Source organism: Ylistrum balloti, unplaced genomic scaffold (genome assembly GCF_031769215.1).
Source record: "Ylistrum balloti isolate Yb309-2 unplaced genomic scaffold, AGI_CSIRO_Ybal_v1 Utg370842, whole genome shotgun sequence".
In the NCBI taxonomy this organism is placed as follows: domain Eukaryota; kingdom Metazoa; phylum Mollusca; class Bivalvia; order Pectinida; family Pectinidae; genus Ylistrum; species Ylistrum balloti.
The window spans coordinates 72,218-93,296 of record NW_026782485.1 but is presented as its reverse complement, the minus strand read 5'-3'; the positions used below and the strand labels follow the sequence as shown (position 1 = coordinate 93,296).

Here is a 21,079-nt window from a genome sequence, read left to right as displayed (position 1 = left end):
TCTTTAAAAAATCCCGAAAGTCGACATATGGACACAGTAGGACTTGGCTGTGGAGAAAACCATACTACATGACTGTTACTTTGGAGGTACTAGAATTCTACATATGATATAAAAAAAAAGGTGCATGCGAGTGTGTAAATGTGAATGTGTAGGTGCGTGAGGTAAGTGTGTGGTGTGTGACAGCACTGGCGAAGAACAAATCTTTCAGCGTATATGACTTTATAGATAGTATTCTGGAAAACAATATCCTTCGAGAATTGGTCGTAAAACCGCGAATGGATTCTACACCACAGATCATGTGGTGTTAAAATCGTTAAGTTCTATTTCGAACTTGCGCCCGCCACAAATAGTGTTATGATTACGAACGCCATTTAAATATACCCCTCTGTCATCTCTTGATCGTGACATGAAAAAGTACATAATACTGGCGACTATTTAGTATTCCGTTACTTACTCGGTGATTCCAAGAGGCGCCGTCACCGTTTTTCGACCATATATCATTGGTAATGGAGTCGACTTCTTCACGTAGATTCCTGGAGTCGCCTGCTGTCCGTTCCTTGTGTCCGAATTGTACACTGATTTCCTTTTCCAATACAACAAATTTAGTTCGAACTTCTGAAAAAAATCATTGTTTAAAATAACGGGGAAAATTTATGATAGTTACGAAATCCGATGCGAGAGAAGAGGATGAAACTTGGTGGTTAAAATTAATAATAATTTGTAGCGGGGTCAGAGGTTTGATATATAGAATTAAACAGAATACACGGTAATTTGTTTTCTGAGTTACCGTCCAGTAATGTTCTCTTAACGCTGATTTTTCCTGTTGCATCCTTTCCAGACGAGACTGTCTTTGACAATTTTGCTACTAATGTTAGAATATCCGTAAACGATCGAATGGTTGACTGCATTTGTAGAATGTCAGCCATGTCGACGACCTGGTTATCACTATTGGTAGATGCTGTTTCTTGTTCCGCCATTTCTGTTTGTGTCTCGTCGTCTCTCAAAACCTTTTGTGCCGGGAAACTGAATTTTTCATCTTGTCGTAGTTTTGATAATTGACCCGTGATTAAATTACCAAAGCGCTGGGACATTGAGAAAACCGGAAGCCGTGCTACCTCTGTGACTTCCAATAAATCATCTTTGGATTCATCGGAAGGAGTGAAATCTGTTTCGTCCGAGAAGGTGGCTTCTTCATCACTGTAGACAATATGAGCCTTGTACGCATTGGCCAGAAAGGATTTACTGTCATACACCACTTTCGGTTCGTTGTTATCACCATCCGTCGCCATTGGCATTGAAAGAGGAAGTTTTGTCGTGTTGCTTAGTGAACGTGATTATGACGTCACATTATTTGAGTTGTCTGTCCATCCATTTGTTCAATAACGAATGGGATTGGATTGCCTGCTGTCGTTTTTCTACAATGAGCGCAATTGTGATCCAGTCTAATAAAAAATAGTGACGCATAGATGGGGTTACCTCCCTTAGTAAAACATTGCTTGGTAGTAAAGACAAACAAAGAGTAGAAATGTATACACCACACGCGTCCGGAACGCTTTGTTCATCTCACGTGACGCTACCCATAATGTAACGCTAGCAAAAATGGAACACTTCTCAAATATTTGATGCAAAATTCTTATTTTTCATTACAAGTGAATATTAACTATTTTAAACAAGAAATAAGGTATTCATTATGCTATTTTTACCAGTCCAAGTCTTCTATGTTACTAATTATCTCCATTTCATATATTTTTTTAAAATGACAATTATGAAAAAAAAATCCCGGTAAATGATGTCATGAAGTCTTCGTTGCATTGAATTTGAGTTTGAACTACAAGTTTGATGCTATGTCGACGCTCTTTGTTGTTATGTACCTCTGTACTGTAGGTATCACCGATATACTTCATTTCCCATCGTGTTGACTGTCTTGTTTGATATTTACAGAGAATTTCCTGTACCGTGCCCCATTCTGTGAGGCTAGTTAAGACAAATACATATATATATATATATATATATATATATATACACATATTATAATTTGTTATATCTTAACTGTGACATGTCGCATGTCTTTTCCACCTCTACATGTCCCCCGTCAGCACTTTACAGCTGTGTTGTTGTAATGGCATATGATGGCATGTGACCATTTTCTTCTTAGGTTACCTCCAAGGTCATCCTTCCTCGGGTTCGTCCTTGACATAATTTAGACCTTATTATTTCGTCATATTGTTTCATTTTGAATTCCATGGTGTATATCTCGATCATTGACAATACGTCAAAGAAACATTGTATGTATTTGTTTGTTATTAATGTGCAATTAGATTATACAGTCTGCGGTTACTGTCATCTTAATAAATACATATATACATATTTAAATACAATTGTTTACTGTTCTCATAATGATTAATTTGTGCAAAGAAGGAAACTAATAAAAGATACATGTGTGTAAGTGATTTTAATTTGTCTGGGTTTTTAAAGTTAGTTAATTAGTTAGAATAAGAAAAATATCAACCAAACCATTTTGATCATATGTGAGTCAATTTATAGTGTTATTTCGCAGAAATATCATGTAACGGCCGATGCAATTCTCTCGAACCTGATGATTATACTGAAAGAAGTGAAATCGTGTATTACTGTTTATATTCAGTGTAGCGCTGAGTGCTAAACAAGATCTAGAAAATTAATGTGCAATTTTGATACAATTCATACATACTGAGGTTGTCTTTTTTTTATTAAGTTGTATTAAAATGTACTATTCACTTGTGTGTCTTTTGTACAAACAGTTTTAGTAAAATTATTCCGAAAGGATAGACGAATGGACAGATAAAACAACTGTCGTGACAACAGGAGAAAACTTTGGGAGGTATATAAAGAAAATGAAAGTAGTGGTAGACAATACAATCCGAAAAGAGAACGCAGAATAGAACAATCATTTGAGTAAAGAAGACCTGGTGATAAGATTTATATAAATAGAAAATGTTTATTGAAATCTTTTACTTTCTAGAACAAATTATTTTATTATTATTATTATTATTTTTTTTTTTTTCTGTTTTTGTTTTTGTTTTTTTTTTCTTTGTTTTTTTCTCTAATTTGAAACTCCACATTAATCGCAATCTAGAGTGAAATATTTGACGATTCTTTGAGTTGAGATATCAATTTTTCTTTTTCTTTTGTTTTTCCCTTTGTAAACTCATCATTCATTTCGTTGTTTTTGCTCAGTATCAACACCCTTGTGTTTCCCGTGTGTAGGTGTTTGGCTACTGAAGAGCTCCCGGGATTATCGCATCGTGTGCTTTTCTCTCTCTTCTTTTTCAACAAATCGTCATGTCATGTGACTTCCGGAAATGATTAGAAGTCGTGTTGATGTATCGTTGTGGACAGGACAAACACGGATACAGTGCCCTTAGCATGATGGATGGTTGTAACAAAACTTGAAGGAAATGGATCAAACCTGCTGATCTTATCTAATAAAATGATAAATTTATTTACAAATCGTTTTTAAAAGATTTCGATCATTTTGCTATTCGCCCGCTAGGGTAATATAATTTTTTATAAAACTTTATTAAAAATCAATTCCATTTCTATTTACTTTTTCTGTATTTCTTTTTGACACAAACTACAGGTTCCTTTAAAATACTTTTCTTAGTTTGTAAATGATCGTACACAGCCAGGAGAGGTCTCTATTTAGTAGCCAGTTGTCATCTCATCGAACATACGGGGGTACGTCGCCTGCCATCAGAACACCTGTTTTAATGTAAACCTCGAACATTGATACAAACATGAATTACATATATACGAACGTACGAAAATAATCCAACTTTACTGGTTGTGAATACTGTGGGATCGACCAAAGATACATGCAATTCAACCCAAATGTTATGATGATTTCTTAATTCATCCTTATTAGCACTTTCAATTCTAAATAATACAATTATAAGTTCCATTTTTGGGTTTACATGAACTTGGATGTTTTAAACAGATACATGGATTTTCCTTTACAATTCCAAATATTTCTAATTAATTCATTTATTTACCTATAAGAATCTCCATGAATAACCCATGTATAAGAGTTATATTTATAGATAACATGCACGTTTTCAAAATGTATTTCTGACATATTATGAATATTGTTATAATGTAGACGCTTCAGATACATATTATTTTGTATGTTGTATTTTGTACATCGTTGACCGAATCACCTGTGTGTTCTGGATTCGTCTCGTCAGATACTGGTCGCAGACGGTGTTTCTCCTCCGGGATCCACCACCTACCTTTATCTTTCACTCACTTTGACTGTCGTTGCCATATTATCATTGTCGTTCACATTACAGCCACTTCTCTCTCACACATACAAATTCCTGTCAGGAGGTCCACACCAGATAAAGGGGTATAACTCGGTCAAGTTATTGTTGCATATATATTTTTCATTAGGAAAAAACAACTTCTCAATAAGAACAGTTAAAATATGAAACAGTCTACCAGAAATAATAGTATCCGCACCTAGTGTAAATGCTTTCAAAAACGCTCTAGACAATCACTGGAACAAGAACTTTTTTTTTTTTAATTCAGGTTTTTATCAATAGTCACATACATCAATCACATCACATGCATAACCACACGTCATACATTGTACTTGTATCTAAAATTAATGCATATAATATAAAATATTACAGTGCATATGAAAACAAAAAAAGTACATACTTGTTGACACTGTGTTAACAATACGTTGGAATACGATAATTCACTAATTTATTAACTGATTAATAAAGATCCATTTGTTTTGAATAATTTCTTGTTTTCTAAGGCTGTATCTATATAACCCAATGTCCTCTATTTTTTTATATTGAGAAATATATTTCTTGCATTCAGAAACAGTTACAGTTTTATTTTTTAATTTACACAAAAATATAAAGTATTTCATAAGAAGCATTGAAAAATTGATTTCATATCTGTGTTCTATTTCTACTACATCAAAAACAAAGACTTCTGGATTTCTAGGTAAAGACGATTGGTGTTTGTTTTCTAATAATTCTATTAACCAAAACCAAAGTGTTTTAACAACATTACATTCCCAAAATAGGTGTATAATCGTTTCTCTTTCATTTGTACAGAATGTGCATCTTTCGGTTTCTGCAAGTTTACATTTCATTAACTTAGTATTTGTATACAATATCCTATGTAATATTTTATACTGAAAAGTTAGAAGTTTTGTATCATCAGTTATCTCCCTTGATATTAAATAAATTAACTCCCAAGTGTCTTCACTAATGTCAGTATTAAAGTTTTCTTGCCATTTTCTTTGACTATTTGTAGGTTTCTCAGAACAAGAATTATTCTATAACTACAAAGTTCAAATAACCAAATAATTTATCATATCGAGAACAGAACTGTAATTTTAATTCTGAATGCTATATTGATATGTCACACATGTAACAAGTTTTTGTTATGGAGTCTGGTATAGAGGACTTCAAACAGTCCTGCACCAGAAATAAACTTAACTTAACTTAATTTAACTTAACAATCAGACGATTTGTGTGTCAGCTGTGTGTGCGTCCAGCCATACGTCCGTACATACGTCTTCCTAAAACGAAATTATTGTGAAATCTTCTTTATTTCTTCAAAGATAATGAAACATAGCGTTGATGTACAAATTTACGGAAATTTACATACATCTCATGAAGTCACTTTTTCATGAATTTACATAAGAATGCAACATGATACTGCTATCTACGTCCCTGCTACCGAGTAGACAACACACACAAAAGGTCCAAACTTTATGTAAAAGTGACGTTTGCTTGACCTTTGACATTAAATAGTGAAAAAAAGCAGCAAGTAATGGCCTGTGTGTGTGTCTATTTATAATAATTATTATTATTTGTGGGGATTGTTTGTTCTTTTTACGAGTGGAGCAGAAAAACACCTGATGTCTGAATTTTTTCTAAATAAATTTGATTTCGTTAAATACGGTCTGATGGTGTCATGCATCCTTGAACATAACAACTTAAGGGAGACAACTTATTTTAGTTTGCCTCGATGCCACCCAACCTTATATGAAAGCTCGATAACGATTGGTTGATTTTTTGCGGCACGTTCAAAATACAGAAAGAAGCGAGGTGAGACATCAAGGTAATATTTTGCTTTAATTCATAATGACACTAAAGCTGTGCAGTCTCATTTTGATTGTTCCTATAATTATATGTTATAAATGATGAGGTTTTAAATTCTTATAAACCTAAAATATGACGATTTACTGGAGATCGCTGCTAATCATACGCTTTGTGCTGACACGGCTGGATGTTTCGATTTTGTTTTCCCCTGTATACCCATTGTTCAGTTAGAAAATGTATGGATATTTATCGGTTACAACCAATACCATTGCACAGATATGATTAATCTATTCGTCTGCATTTATTTTCCGTTTGCAATGAAATAAAGCACTTTACGTACATAGGTGAATAATGCACAGTGACATATGTTCTCTCAAGAGTCCTCAGACCTGACACTGGGGCAAACCAGTTGTCGCCATAGACCTGTTACAGTTGTTTAGGTCTGCTTTGTTTCCATTAAATTTGTAATCCATGTTAGATAATAACTGCTTTGCATATTCTAGTATGCACTGTCAGTGATTTTTTGCCTATTTTACAGCTGTAAAAATCTATTTTCCTTGGTGAAAATTGGTATTCTACTGTCTGTACTGTTTTCGTCTCTTTCTGAATGATTTTGTACTCTCAACTGTTGATTTCTATCAATGCACAGGTACACTGTACCTCAAAGTAAAGCATAAGTTTATATTGTAACATGTCCCAGTGGTCAGTATTGCATGGATCTAGACAATTACAAAATAAAAGTCCAATTCTATTTGTTTTAGCCTTATTCCATCCTATGGTAAATACAAATAAATTGTAAACCAGGTTGTAACAGGTTCCAGCACTCACACATTTTGATCAGAATAATCTATAAGTAAATGTTTTATTAGTGACAAGTATTTACTCTCTAATAAATCATTTTTTCATGTCATATCATATCTATAGATACATCATTACTAGTCCATGCTTTAAATAAATTCTTATAAAGATTTTGAAATATGTAGAAAGAGCACTTCAAGGACAACAATAGAAAAGTCTACTTTCGGTTGAGACAAATTAAAGCAACATCATGGCAAAATGGTTATCATTTGTGCAGTTTTGTATTAGAACATGTACATATTGAGTGTATCACCTTATGACTGATGCCAGTTGGTTTTTGCTGAAATAAGCATATAAAAATGTTAGTAAATGATTATAAAAAGGAAAATCTCTCACTATTGATCAACAGTCTTCTCGTGTATACAAATTGTGGCTGAGAAAATGTTACATTGTCAGTGACAAAGTGAAAGATGGTCAAATCGGCACAAGAAAACTAGAATTTTACAGGGGAAGGTTACCATGGCAGATGGGAACTTATCAGACAAAAAGTCAATTAGGTCCGTATTCTGCTGGAGTGACTGATAGACTAATCAAATGGAAGTAGGTCAAAGATTTGCACTCGATGAAAAATGCACTGAAATAAATTTGATGTTACTATGTCTGTTTTCATTGTAGATGTTGAATTTATTTATGGAGAATTTACATATTAACTTGTGGAGTGTGGAAGAGATGTCATTTTTTGTCTTTATTTTTGCAGCAAGATGTCGGACAAAGTGATTCCCGTCCGTGTGGCAGTACGCTGTAGGCCACTTATACCAAAAGAAGAAAATGAAGGTTGTCAAGTGTGTGTCCAGTTTACAAAGGATGAACCACAAATTATTCTTGGCAAGATGAAAGCCTTTACCTATGATTATGTATTTAGTCCTTGTAACAGTCAGTCAGAAGTGTATGAGATGTCAGTTCATCCATTACTGAAACATGTATTCAAAGGTATGTATGTAGAAGTAAACTTAATCATAATGTACAAGATGTTGGTTCATATACTACTTAAACTTTTATTCAAAGTGTTTGTTTATGTACTTGTTAACTTCTTGTATGCAGGGATAATCCTAGGAGCTGATGGTTAATAGTCTTTTTTTCAGACAATGAAGTGAACGTGCAAAATAAGATGGGCCATCTCACGTAAAATTAAGAGAAAATGGAAACATGAGGATCAGTTTTAGGTTTAAGGGTCCTAGGGCTTCATAGCCCCCTTCTGGATTTCTTGTAACTTTACTTTGTAAGCCAATAAATGTGATTTTAATTATGTAGAATTGAGAACAATTGAATTTGGGGACTTGACTATGAACCCAATTATTGGCCATCCAAAAATATATTTTATTACACTGCCTATCCCTTTTGATTGAAGTATCAATCCGAAAGTTTTGTAAGCTATTTTTAGATAAGTTAGTTGAGATGAGACATTGACAAATCATACTTTAGATTTAGTTAACAAATTGAGTCTTTGGCTTAAAGTAATAATATATATAATGTAATGAAATATCATAAAATATGAAAAAAAAATCTCTGTTGCAGGCATATTTAATTTTTATATTACCCTCAAATGTATCACTCATCTAAATATGAGTTTAAGATATAAATGAAAATGTGTAGCTAATTTTAAGGAATGTCTGTCATAACTGCTATGTATGCCGTAGCATTGATTTTATCCAAAAGGACTAGATAACATTGATGTAGCTTGATGATAAGTGTGGAGGGATGTTGTTTTAAGGTCTGGATCTTTTTAGGGCCAACAACGGGCACCGTTCCCAATTAAAAATTCTTGCATATATATACCTAGACTTAATTCCCCAAATTTGCAAATTACTCCTTCATCATTCAGCAATTTTCTTTCTGAGATGAGGCAGTGATGCCTCATCACTTATCAGTGAAAAGTTCACATTCAGTGCTTAGCAGACTATGATTTTTTGATGTTGATATGATGAATTAGGTCAGTGTTTCTCACCATTTTCTTATTGCCAAGTCAAGTATTTTCTCTCTGTACACTTTATTTATCAACTTCATAAAATTTCAAAGATCTACTAAACATAAGAGCAGACATTGACTTCATTATAGACGTACTAAATACATACTAATGTAGAACTAATGTAGACATCATTATAGACCTACTAAATACATACTAATGTAGAACTAATGTAGACTTCATTATAGACCTACTAAATACATACTAATGTAGACTTCATTATAGACCTACTAAATACATACTAATGTAGACTTCATTATAGACCTACTAAATACATACTAATGTAGACTTCATTATAGACCTACTAAATACATACTAATGTAGAACTAATGTAGACGTCATTATAGACCTACTAAATACATACTAATGTAGAACTAATGTAGACTTCATTATAGACCTACTAAATACATACTATTGTAGAACTAATGTAGACATCATTATAGACCTACTAAATACATACTAATGTAGACTTCATTATAGACCTACTAAATACATACTAATGTAGAACTAATGTAGACTTCATTATAGACCTACTAAATACATACTAATGTAGACTTCATTATAGACCTACTAAATACATACTAATGTAGAAGTCATTATAGACCTACTAAATACATACTAATGTAGAACTAATGTAGACTTCATTATAGACCTACTAAATACATACTAATGTAGACGTCATTATAGACCTACTAAATACATACTAATGTAGAACAAATGTAGACTTCATTATAGACCTACTAAATACATACTAATGTAGAACTAATGTAGACATCATTATAGACCTACTAAATACATACTAATGTAGAACGAATGTAGACTTCATTATAGACCTACTAAATACATACTAATGTAGACTTCATTATAGACCTACTACATAAATGTAGACTTCATTATAGACCTACTAAATACATACTATTGTAGAACTAATGTAGACCTCATTATAGACCTATTATAGACCTACTAAATACATACTAATGTAGAACTAATGTAGACATCATTATAGACCTATTAAATACATACTAATGTAGAACTAATGTAGACTTCATTATAGACCTACTAAATACATACTAATGTAGAACTAATGTAGACTTCATTATAGACCTACTAAATACATACTAATGTAGAACTAATTAATTATTCAATATAATACTAAATTCAGTCACATTAATTTAACAGGGTACAATGCCACAGTGGTAGCGTACGGCCAGACAGGCAGTGGCAAGACCTACTCCATGGGAGGTTGTTACGAAGAATCCCTGAAGGAAGAGGAAGCAGTGATGGGTATCATTCCCCGTGTTCTAAGTGAATTGTTCGAAGGAATCCAAGCAAGACCTGATTACCAATTCACAACTAAAGTCTCATATATTGAGGTAGGATTAATTTCAAAACCAGCAGGAAGTAAAAAATGCATAAAACATGGCAGTAATTTTCATTGATTCAGCAAGGAATACATGATGCATGAAGTTAGTTTGAACATTTTTGTTCAATCAGGGCTCTCAATCTGCCAGATTTGGGGCCGAATATTCCCAATGCAAAAAAGTATCTTTTTTTCCCAATTCTAAGGAAAACACCATAATTTTTCCCAATTCTAAGGGCCCTGGGCTCCAGTCCCAAAATGGGGTGTGAGAGCCCTGTTAATGAGAAATGCTTATGTTTTTATCTTAACTATTTTCATGGATTGAATAGTAATGTTATCTTTTTATTTATTGTTATTGTATTCATGAAAATAACAACATTGAAAGTATTTATATGAATGTTCATTGCATATGTATTATCTAAGAATTGAAGATTGATAAATGAATATTACAATATCTAAATATGTTGTTAATGTTTTTATTAGATACACAATGAAGACATTAATGATTTATTGCGTCCCCCAAACAAAAGGGAGCCACTGTCCATCAGGGAGGACATTGACGGAGGAATCAAGGTAGGAATCTACAGATTATACTTTTAAAAAATGAAGGGAAATTAAAAAAATCATATGAGGTCAGTGATATTAAAATTATGGGTTAGGAGATAGGGGGAAAAGAACTGACATGAGATTATGATCATAACATAACTTGGATATTTGGATATTACATCACTACATTTCACCAGACAATGTATTATGGGTTTTGTCTTAGCTGCCAGGACTACAGGAAGTGGTGGTGGTATCATACAAGGAAACCATGCAGTGCTTGGCTCGGGGGTCTCACAGTAGGACAACAGGATCTACGGCCATGAATAACACATCCAGTCGATCTCATGCCATATTCACTATCACCATTGAACAGAAGAAACGAGATGATATGTAAGAATGTTTATAACTTTCTCAAGTTGGAAGCTTTGATTTTGACATTGTAGAGATGTATTTTGGAAGATAATCATGAAGTACTGTGTTCTTTCTCTCACAAGATTCTGTTAAGAAACATCCAAAACAAAAATAATTCTTTGATTTTGAAATATCATATGTTCCTCTCTTTTGGATTTGGCTTTCTGCCTCCCCATCAAGCAACTGTATTCCTAAATATGGAAGCAGCTGAGAGTTTTATTGCAACCTGACTTATATACACATTGTGTACCCCTCTTTCAGAATTTATATTAAAGCTAGATTTCTGTAAGAAATGATGAAACAAATACCTGATTATGATAGATATATTTTGATACAGTAAACAATGATTCATGTTAACAGGGATGACTTTTGTAAATCAAAATTTCACTTGGTTGACTTGGCTGGATCAGAACGAGCCAAGAGGACTCAGGCAGAGGGAGAGAGGTTTAAGGAAGGCGTTAACATCAATCGCGGCCTGTTAGCACTGGGTAATGTGATCAGCGCTCTTGGGGAGGAAGGCAGCAAGCGTAGTCACATTCCTTATAGGGATTCCAAACTTACACGATTATTACAAGGTTGGTTGCTTGTTCAAGGAGAAATAAAGTTCCTGTCTTCCAAATGTAGATTGATAAAAGATGAGTTTTTTGGTGATTTTTTGGTCTGATAGCAATAATTGAGGAAAAATCATGTAATTAACTACTATTACAATATTGTACCACACCGCAGCACATGTTTATATTTAAAATTGAAAAGTTCTGAGGAGCTTAATATAATTTTGATATTATGATACAGAGCCAATTTTGCTTACCTTACAAACTTATTGTCTTTTATTTTTTGTACTGAATATGAAATTCCTGTGATTTTATAGGAATTATTGGAACCTTATGTAAGTAAACTGATAAAAGCTGAAGGATTTTTTTTTCATTGTTGAGTAAATGCTATTAAACAAGAGCAGCCTTGAGGAATATTGGATATCAGTGATGTCCAAATTTATAGAATTAGTTGGACTATCAAATCTCTGTGTACTATACAGACTCACTTGGTGGGAACAGCCATACAGTTATGATTGCTTGTGTTAGCCCTGCTGACTCTAACATGGAGGAAACGCTAAACACTTTACGATATGCTGATCGAGCACGCAAAATAAAGAACAAGCCTGTGGTCAACCGGGATCCTCAAACGGAGGAAATCATGAGACTGAAATCCCTGGTGAGTTCACTGAAATACCTTGTGAGTTTTCTTTTGTTTCCTGAAATCCTGAGCATGTTCCCTTATTGCACTGAAATCCCTGGTGAGTTCCCTGTAGATTCCTAATATCCCTGGTGTTTACCCTATAGTTCCCTGAAATGCAGCAGTTCACCAAAATTCCTGATGGGTGCCCAGTAGGTCCCTGAAATGATTAGTGTTTCACTGTAGTTCTCTCCTGTTGTTCCCTGAAATAATTAATATTTCACTGTAGAACCCACCTGTTGTTCCCTGAAATAATTAATGTTTCACTGTAGTTCCCACCTGTTGTTCCCTGAAATAATTAATGTTTCACTGTAGTTCCCACCTGTTGTTCCCTGAAATAATTAATGTTTCACTGTAGTTCCCTCCTGTTGTTCCTTGAAATCCCTGGTGAGTTCCTGCAGTTCCCTGAAATCCCTGCTGTGTTTCTTGTAATGTCCTGAAATTGAATTGACTATTTGTAATTGGAGTTATCTGAGTGATACAAGTTGTAGGGAATATAACTATATTATAGTAATTATCTCTTGATATCATCAAGTACAAGTCATTGTCTGTGTAGATTACTGAAGAATTCACTTTTTTCTTCTTTATCTTCAAAATGATATGGTAGGAATGCAACGACTGTTTTTTAAGAAGAAGTTCTAGACATATATATGTATTCATTGTGATTTTGTATATTTCAGATGTAATAATGATCAATTTCATATAAGAATTTTGTTTTTTCTTTACTTAGGTCCAGAAGTTGCAGTTACAGTTAATTGGAGGTGGCGCCACCTGTCCAGACTCAATCTCTACCATGTAGGTATAACATGGTTAACACAAACAAATGGAATGTCTATTAAATTTTGTCTCATAATGATTATCTAGATATCTAAAGAAAATTCTGAAGCATTATTAATTGCATAAAAAAATTTCACAGATGAAGAAAGATAACACATGTCTGAAAATTATAAAGAAATCTTATTCATTTCAGTATGTTGTTGCTTCCCTAATAGAGGCATTAAGAATTATCTCCCTTCACTGTTGTAACTTTTTATATAGTACTGACAAGACATTGTTAATCTGGTATAAATATACCTGTACAAATTTCCTCGTTCAGTGCTGTAATGTTTATCAGGTACTCTTAATTTTGCCAGCTGCCACGGCTACTCTGGATTTTCCATGGTTGTATGATTTTGTTGCAGAAGTACATGCAGTAGTGTGACTAGTGTAGAGTCTTCAGCGGAGGAACTCCGAGCACTCATGGAAAAGAACAAAGTGCTTGAGGTATGAACAATAACTTTATTGCAATAAGCTGGAAGAGGTTTGTGCTGTTCCAGATTAATTTACTGATGACTTTTGGGAAGTTTTTGTGCTCTGCCACAAATGTAACAGTGTAACATTTTTGCTAAGTTCAGTGTTTTTGAGGGGCTCTGTTTTTCACTGTTCTTGAGGTTGAAAAATGAATTCATATCTTTTAAAAATGATGATAAAATCCTTTTGATCATTGTCCATTCAATGACATATCTGAAAAATAATCCATTTTACTTCAAGCTTTTGGTAAAAGCTGCAAAAATTCAATTAATTAAAACAAACTTGTACAGTGAACCTGTCCTTTGACCAATGTTTACTGTCATGTTTTAAATAGGAGGAGAATGGCAAGTTGTCAACTGAGCTGACCAGAGCAGTGGACCAGAGCACCAACATGTGTGAGAAAGCTATTCGAATGGAGATGAAGTGTGATAAACTCAAAGCTCGTCTTCAGAACCTTAAAAAAGATACTGGGTAAAGACTTCAAATCTTGTGTTTCTATTATTTTGAAAAATGCTAATAATTACGCATGTAACAATTGTCCCTTACATATTTTCAGGTTGTGATGAAACCATATCTAGCTGGTTAAAAATAGGTTTTTAGTTGTTATATATATGTCTATACCAGGTGAGCACTGCAGGCCCATTTGACCTCTTGTTATTTTAATAGCTTTTGGCATACTTAGGTATAATACTTATTGCAGTCAAAGACAGTAGATTAGATATATGTGGTAAAGGTATGATTCTCAATCTGTGGTGGAAAGTTGTGAAAGTGATACTATTGTGTTACTATTTTGATGATATCTTCATGTTCTCAACATGTCCCTTTGCACCTGTTTTTAAGTGACAATAAAATCTTGTTGACTTTTCTGTTAATTTCAAAATTGATTTACATTTACATTTGAAATTTTTTTTGGTGAAATTTGAGAAATAACTTTTCGAAATATGATAATTACATTTGAACTGTCAATATTAAACTATTACTATAACATATTCAAACTTTATATATTGGTCAAGGGATAGTCTTTTTTTAAACAGGGATATGCAATTATTGTGAATTAATGATGCTAAAGCTGTTGGGGAAAGTGGTATGCAAGAGACTTATATAATACGTGTAATTAATAGATGTGAAGGGGTTTTTGGAAGATAACACTTTGTTAGGTTTTAGGGATTTTGTGAATTTGAGCTTTTTATTCTCAGATTGGATTTGGAAGTCCTTAGTTCCAGCATCGATGTTGAGTGTAACCCAGTCCTAAAAGAACAGATGGATAGATTAAAGGAGCTGGCAGACAAGATGAAAGCTGATTCAGTCAGTATTGTGGATATTTTTTCCAGTCTTAATCGATATACATTTCATACAACCATCCTTTATTGACTCATAAAATTCTAAGTATATTATGTACCTTTAAATATCTGCTATCCTATTCACAATGTTCTTTCAAATTCCAAAATTATTTCAAATGTCAAGTGCTAAGAAATTTTTTAACGACATTCATCTTTTTTCAAACCGATAGTTGGGTGGGAAAATTTGGTTGAATTTGATCATGTACAAGACAATTTCTGATTGGAATTTCTGAATAAGGCAGAATATGGAACCTACATATACCAGGCAAAATCACTGTGTAGGGAGCTTACTGATCTGTTTCTGTTGTTGTTTTATGGAAACATTATTCAAAGTACCTTTGTTCCTTACCTGTAATCTGTATATTTCAGTCAGAAGAAGATAAGGACCTTGTACATGATGTTATATCAGAGGAAGATGAGGAGGAAGAAGAAGAGGTAATAACAGAATGTCCATGTTAACTGACAGATTTCTTCGCTGTACTGTCTAAGAATTATCCTGGCTACTCCCAGGGGATCAATGGGCTAAAATACTTTTCTGTACTACATTGGTATAGGTTATGGATCTGACATGTATTTGGATGTAATCACATGTTAAAATATTGTCTTTCTTTATTGTAAGGCAGATATACATCATCATAGATTATGTTGGTACCATAAATGGTTATTGAAAAATCCCACTAATTGTGCATTCAAGACAAAAGAAGGTGACTGCAACAATAATTACTGTATTTATCTGGCAATAAATGCACTGATATCTAATTCAGTTGTCAGGTAGTGGTTTGGTCAGTCTCAAGTCTTTATACATTTATCTGCTGTGGTTTTAGGGACAGGAATGTGCCCCAGGGACACCCCAGAGCAGGGCTGTATCTAACGAGTATGCACTGCGACAGGCGCGTATGAACCGGGAATTACTCGAGCTCAACAAACTACTTGAAAAGAAGGAGCACTTGGCCTCACAGATGACCCGAAGTGATGAACATATGGACGCCATGAAAAAACAGTATGAGGTACAAAAATTTTTCATTGCGTCACTCCTGTGTGTTGTAGAGAGAGAAAGATGAAAGGAAGTGAAAGTTTTTGTATCATATTTTTCGGAGTATAAGTTGCACCTATATATAAGCCTTAAAGCTAATTTTTTATAAATTTTTCCACATATTAGGCACATCAAAATAAAAGCAGCACCCTTTTCCAATGGTGTGGTAACCACTATGTCCATTTTAATAGGTTATTATATAACGGACATTTTCTTATTTTCTAAGATTGTTTATGAAACAGTTCCGTAAACAATGAATTATATACAAATATTCCTTTAGTTTATTTATATATTAATGCATAAAATATCAAACTCGTTTGTGGCTACAAATATTGTCTGGATACATGAGAGCCTCACTTTACATTCGGTAGTATGTTTTACTTAACACTTCTCTTTTGGACTCTGAACTTAGATATTAAAGAAGGCCTTTTCCTGATGTGTAAAAAGTTTGTTATTCCTTAAAATTTCTTGTAAGCTATACCAAAGCCAGTCACTTAATACACAACCTTGGCGGTCATTCAAGACATTTGCCTCATTGTGTGATGACTTAATAGTGTCTCGTTGATGTTGCTGTAAAGATTGTTTCCTTTGCAACATTTCATTTTCCCATGGTTTTATTGAAAGCTTGCAAAGGAAGACCTAACAAGGACAAATTTTCAGAATGAAACAATTGTAGGCCAAAGCCCTGACTATAACTTTGTCAGTAGAGTGTTGGCTACAAGTCTATCAGTAGAGTGTTGGCTACAAATCTATCAGTAGAGTGTTGGCTACAAGTCTGTCAGTAGAGTGTTGGCTACAAGTCTATCAGTAGAGTGTTGGCTACAAATCTATCAGTAGAGTGTTGGCTACAAGTCTGTCAGTAGAGTGTTGGCTACAAGTGTCGACCAATGTTCCGACTATAACTTTGCCAGTAGAGATGTGACTACAAGTTAGTCTCCCCTCACAGATTTTCAGTATCTTTTATTTAAGTGGCTATTACAATTGCATCTCCAATTCACATACCATCTTCAAATACAGAGTTTACTCCCTTCGCTAACTATGTAACATTTTGTTCAGCTTCTATGATCTCTTATTGCAGACTATTTTTACATGCCATATTAAAACAGAGTTAGCTCCCTTGGCTAACTATGTGGTCATTTTGTCCAGCCTACATTTAGTATACCTTGTTTACTATACCTTACCTCCACTTTTTCAGACTGCTCTAAAAGATCTGGAATTAGAGGTCACTATTCTACAAAAAGAAAAGGATGAGATGCAATCAGCACTTGATTCTGCACGGGTCAACTCTAACGCAAATAAGTAAGTTGATAAAGTTTGTGTTGTTTTTATTGTCAGTAAGTCTACTTACTACTGCTGGTGTCAACATTAATGTAAGTTGTCCAATACAATAGAGTTTGTGTTGTTTTTATTGTCAGTAAGTCTACTTACTACTGCTGGTGTCAACATTAATGTAAGTTGTCAAATACAATAGAGTTTGTGTTGTTTTTATTGTCAGTAAGTCTACTTACTACTACTGGTGTCAACATTAATGTAAGTTGTCAAATACAATAGAGTTTGTGTTGTTTTTATTGTCAGTTAGTAAGTCTACTTACTACTGCTGGTGTCAACATTAATGTAAGTTGTCAAATACAATAGAGTTTGTGTTGTTTTTATTGTCAGTTAGTAAGTCTGCTTACTACTGCTGGTGTCAACATTAATGTAAGTTGTCAAATACAATAGAGTTTGTGTTGTTTTTATTGTCAGTAAGTCTACTTATTACTGCTGGTGTCAACATTAATGTAAGTTGTCAAATACAATAGAGTTTGTGTTGTTTTTATTGTCAGTAAGTCTGCTTACTACTGCTGGTGTCAACATTAATGTAAGTTGTCAAATACAATAGAGTTTGTGTTGATTTTATTGTTAGTAAGTCTACTTACTACTACTGGTGTCAACATTAATGTAAGTTGTCAAATACAATAGAGTTTGTGTTGTTTTTATTGTCAGTAAGTCTACTTACTACTGCTGGTGTCAACATTAATGTAAGTTGTCCAATACAATAGAGTTTGTGTTTTTATTGTCAGTTAGTAAGTCTACTTACTACTACTGGTGTCAACATTAATGTAAGTTGTCAAATACAATAGAGTTTGTGTTGATTTTATTGTTAGTAAGTCTACTTACTACTGCTGGTGTCAACATTAATGTAAGTTGTCCAATACAATAGAGTTTGTGTTGATTTTATTGTTAGTAAGTCTACTTACTACTGCTGGTGTCAACATTAATGTAAGTTGTCAAATACAATAGAGTTTGTGTTGTTTTTATTGTCAGTAAGTCTACTTACTACTGCTGGTGTCAACATTAATGTAAGTTGTCAAATACAAGTTTGCTAAATAATCAGCAGCAATGTACTGATCTAGAAATGTCAGCTATTGTAGAGATCAGTAGTCTTTTCCACAGAAAGAAATTTCAAATTGTTGTGTAATTTTCAGAGTTGCTGAACAAAGAAGGAAAAGACTCAAAGAACTTGAGCAACAAATTTCTGACCTGCGCAAGAAAATGAACGAGCAGACAAGGCTATTAAAGATGAAAGATTCTTCAGACAAGCAGGTGTCAAAGTTAAATACAGAAATACAGGTATGTCTAAGCTTCACTGCAATAGAAATCCAATCTAGTAGTGTGTTGATTTCATTAGCCCTCTGTCGCCCTCTGACAGTGGTCTGTTATCAGACTCTTTTCTTTATCCCATTTTAGGTTAAATGTAACACAATTACGGTTTCAGCCTATTATCACAGCCTTTGGAAGTAGATGTATCAATCCTAGTTTTCTGATTTTTAGGTCATCTGACCCGAAGGTGACCTATAGCCATCATGCTTCGTCCGTCGTCATCCGCCGTGCGCCGTCCGTAAACTTTTCATTCAAAAAACTTCTTCTCAAATACTAGAAAGCCTAGGGGGTTAATACTTGGCCCATAGCATGCTGGCATGAAGCCCTACAAAGTTTGTTAAAAAATTAATGACCTTGACCCATTTTCAAGGTCACAGGGGTCAAATATGTTTGAATATACAAATGACTTCTTCTCAATAAGCAAAAGTCCATGAGTGCTGATATTTGGCAGGTAGGATACTTGGAGGAAGGGCTACCAAGTTTGTTCAAATAAGTGACCTCGACCCACTTTCTAGGTCACAGGGGTCAAATATGTTGAAATTTTTTAACTACTTTTTCTCAACAACCAAAAGGCTCAGAATGCTGATATTGGGTCTGTAGGATGCTGGGATGAAGGGCTACCAAGTTTGTTCAAATGAATGACCTTGACCCACTTTCAAGGTCACAGGGGTTAAATATGTTAAAATATGCAAATGACTTCTCAATAACCAAAATGATTAGAGTGCTGATATTGGGCCTGTAGGATGCTTTGAGGAAGTGTTACCAAATGTGTTCAAGTGAATGACCTTGACCCACTTTCAAGATCACAGGGTTCAAATATGTTAAAATCTGTAAACGACTTTTCAGTAACCAAAAGCCTCAGAGTGCTGATATTGGGCCTGTAGGATGCTGGGAGGAAGGGCTACCAAGTTTATTCAAATGAATAAAGCCCACTGTTTTAACGGCAGACTCACTGTTGTTAGAGTTTGGCTTGCTTTTTGTCAGATGACCGTTAAGGCCCATGGGCCTCTTGTTAAATTTTGTAATATGTTACCAACAACACAAAGAGGAAGCTGTATGCAATAAAGAATGCTGCCATCTTTCAAAACAGTGTTATGCATGCTTATGGTTGCTGTGAGACAAAGAAGTATTATCTTACCAAAAGTGACAGGCTAGGTGTTCCAGACACTGTTCAGACTGAGGCAGTCGCAAAATATTGCTCTGGTTTGAAGTTTAATCTTTTAGGGACAATTTTTCATAAAGAATTATTGATCACTGACTTCTATTCTTCTTCTAAAAAAAAAAGGGTACCCTCATTCATTGCGGACTAATGAAGCTCTCATTTGTTTAAAATCCCAGTAGATGGATGGTCCAATATTTTAAGTTGCATATCTTTTTCCTCTTAGTATAGAATCATTAACCTGCAGTTATATCAGCCAGAATGGTTGAAACTCTGGGGGATTCATTTCATGTATGGTTGTAGGGATAGTTCACCAAACTTATTCAAATCTCTTGATAAACCAGCTTGTATCCATATCCTATGGTAAAATGCTCAACACAGGTGACCATTTGACAGGAGAAAGAGAGGATTTGACATTTTGGCAAATTTTTAAGTTTTTACTGTCATTATCTTTTGTGAGAGGTTGGAGAGCATTATATCTGGGCAACAGTTATAAATGACACAGATCAAAAAAGAGCATAACACAACCAGCAATTATTGCATGGATAAGGACTGGCAGTTATAAACGGCAACTGTTGTATTTGCAGGACTTGAAGCACCATCGTGTAAAACTGATGAAGCAAATGAAGGAGGAATCAGACACGTTTCGTAAATGGAAACAGAAGAAAGACAAGGAGGTCTTACAACTCATGCAAAAGGTAGTACATTTACTGAAATGGACCATAGTCCGAGTATTCATTTACCTGAAACACACAATAGTGTGTTCATTTATATGAAACAGGCTGTAGTGTGAGTGTGTATTTATCTGAGAAATGCTATAGTGTATTCACTTATCTGTAGCAGACTATAGTCTTAGAATAATCATTTATCTGAGATGACACGCAATAGTGAAACAGACTTTAACATCAGTATTTTTGTCACAACAGACTTTAAATTGCTGTAAACAACATCTGATGATATGTAATAACTACAATCATGTATCTTTGTAGGGATTAAATGGTAGGTGTAAATTTTGAATATTTTGCAGATGACTTCCAATATCAGTACTGAAATTGCTACTGTCTGGAATCAAAATTTATCCCAGAGAATGATTCAGTGAACTTTCATCTGTAATGAGCACAAAAATTTTCAGTAATTACAACTTG

The 21,079-nt window shown here is 34.0% G+C and overlaps 1 protein-coding gene across 1 annotated transcript in view; it reads left to right on the top strand.

Moving 5' to 3' along the window:
* Positions 1 to 7,663: 7,663 nt before the first annotated feature.
* Positions 7,664 to 21,079, top strand: part of LOC132559027 (chromosome-associated kinesin KIF4A-like) — a 29,606-nt gene continuing 16,190 nt past the window's right edge. The window contains exons 1-15 of the mRNA XM_060223626.1: positions 7,664 to 7,892; positions 10,105 to 10,298; positions 10,769 to 10,858; positions 11,055 to 11,221; positions 11,603 to 11,817; positions 12,276 to 12,451; positions 13,203 to 13,267; positions 13,654 to 13,735; positions 14,097 to 14,233; positions 14,959 to 15,067; positions 15,472 to 15,537; positions 15,927 to 16,109; positions 17,331 to 17,434; positions 18,601 to 18,745; positions 20,522 to 20,632. Of these exons, the coding sequence (XP_060079609.1) occupies positions 7,664 to 7,892; positions 10,105 to 10,298; positions 10,769 to 10,858; positions 11,055 to 11,221; positions 11,603 to 11,817; positions 12,276 to 12,451; positions 13,203 to 13,267; positions 13,654 to 13,735; positions 14,097 to 14,233; positions 14,959 to 15,067; positions 15,472 to 15,537; positions 15,927 to 16,109; positions 17,331 to 17,434; positions 18,601 to 18,745; positions 20,522 to 20,632 (2,073 nt within the window). The remainder of the gene's footprint in view (positions 7,893 to 10,104; positions 10,299 to 10,768; positions 10,859 to 11,054; positions 11,222 to 11,602; positions 11,818 to 12,275; positions 12,452 to 13,202; positions 13,268 to 13,653; positions 13,736 to 14,096; positions 14,234 to 14,958; positions 15,068 to 15,471; positions 15,538 to 15,926; positions 16,110 to 17,330; positions 17,435 to 18,600; positions 18,746 to 20,521; positions 20,633 to 21,079) is intronic.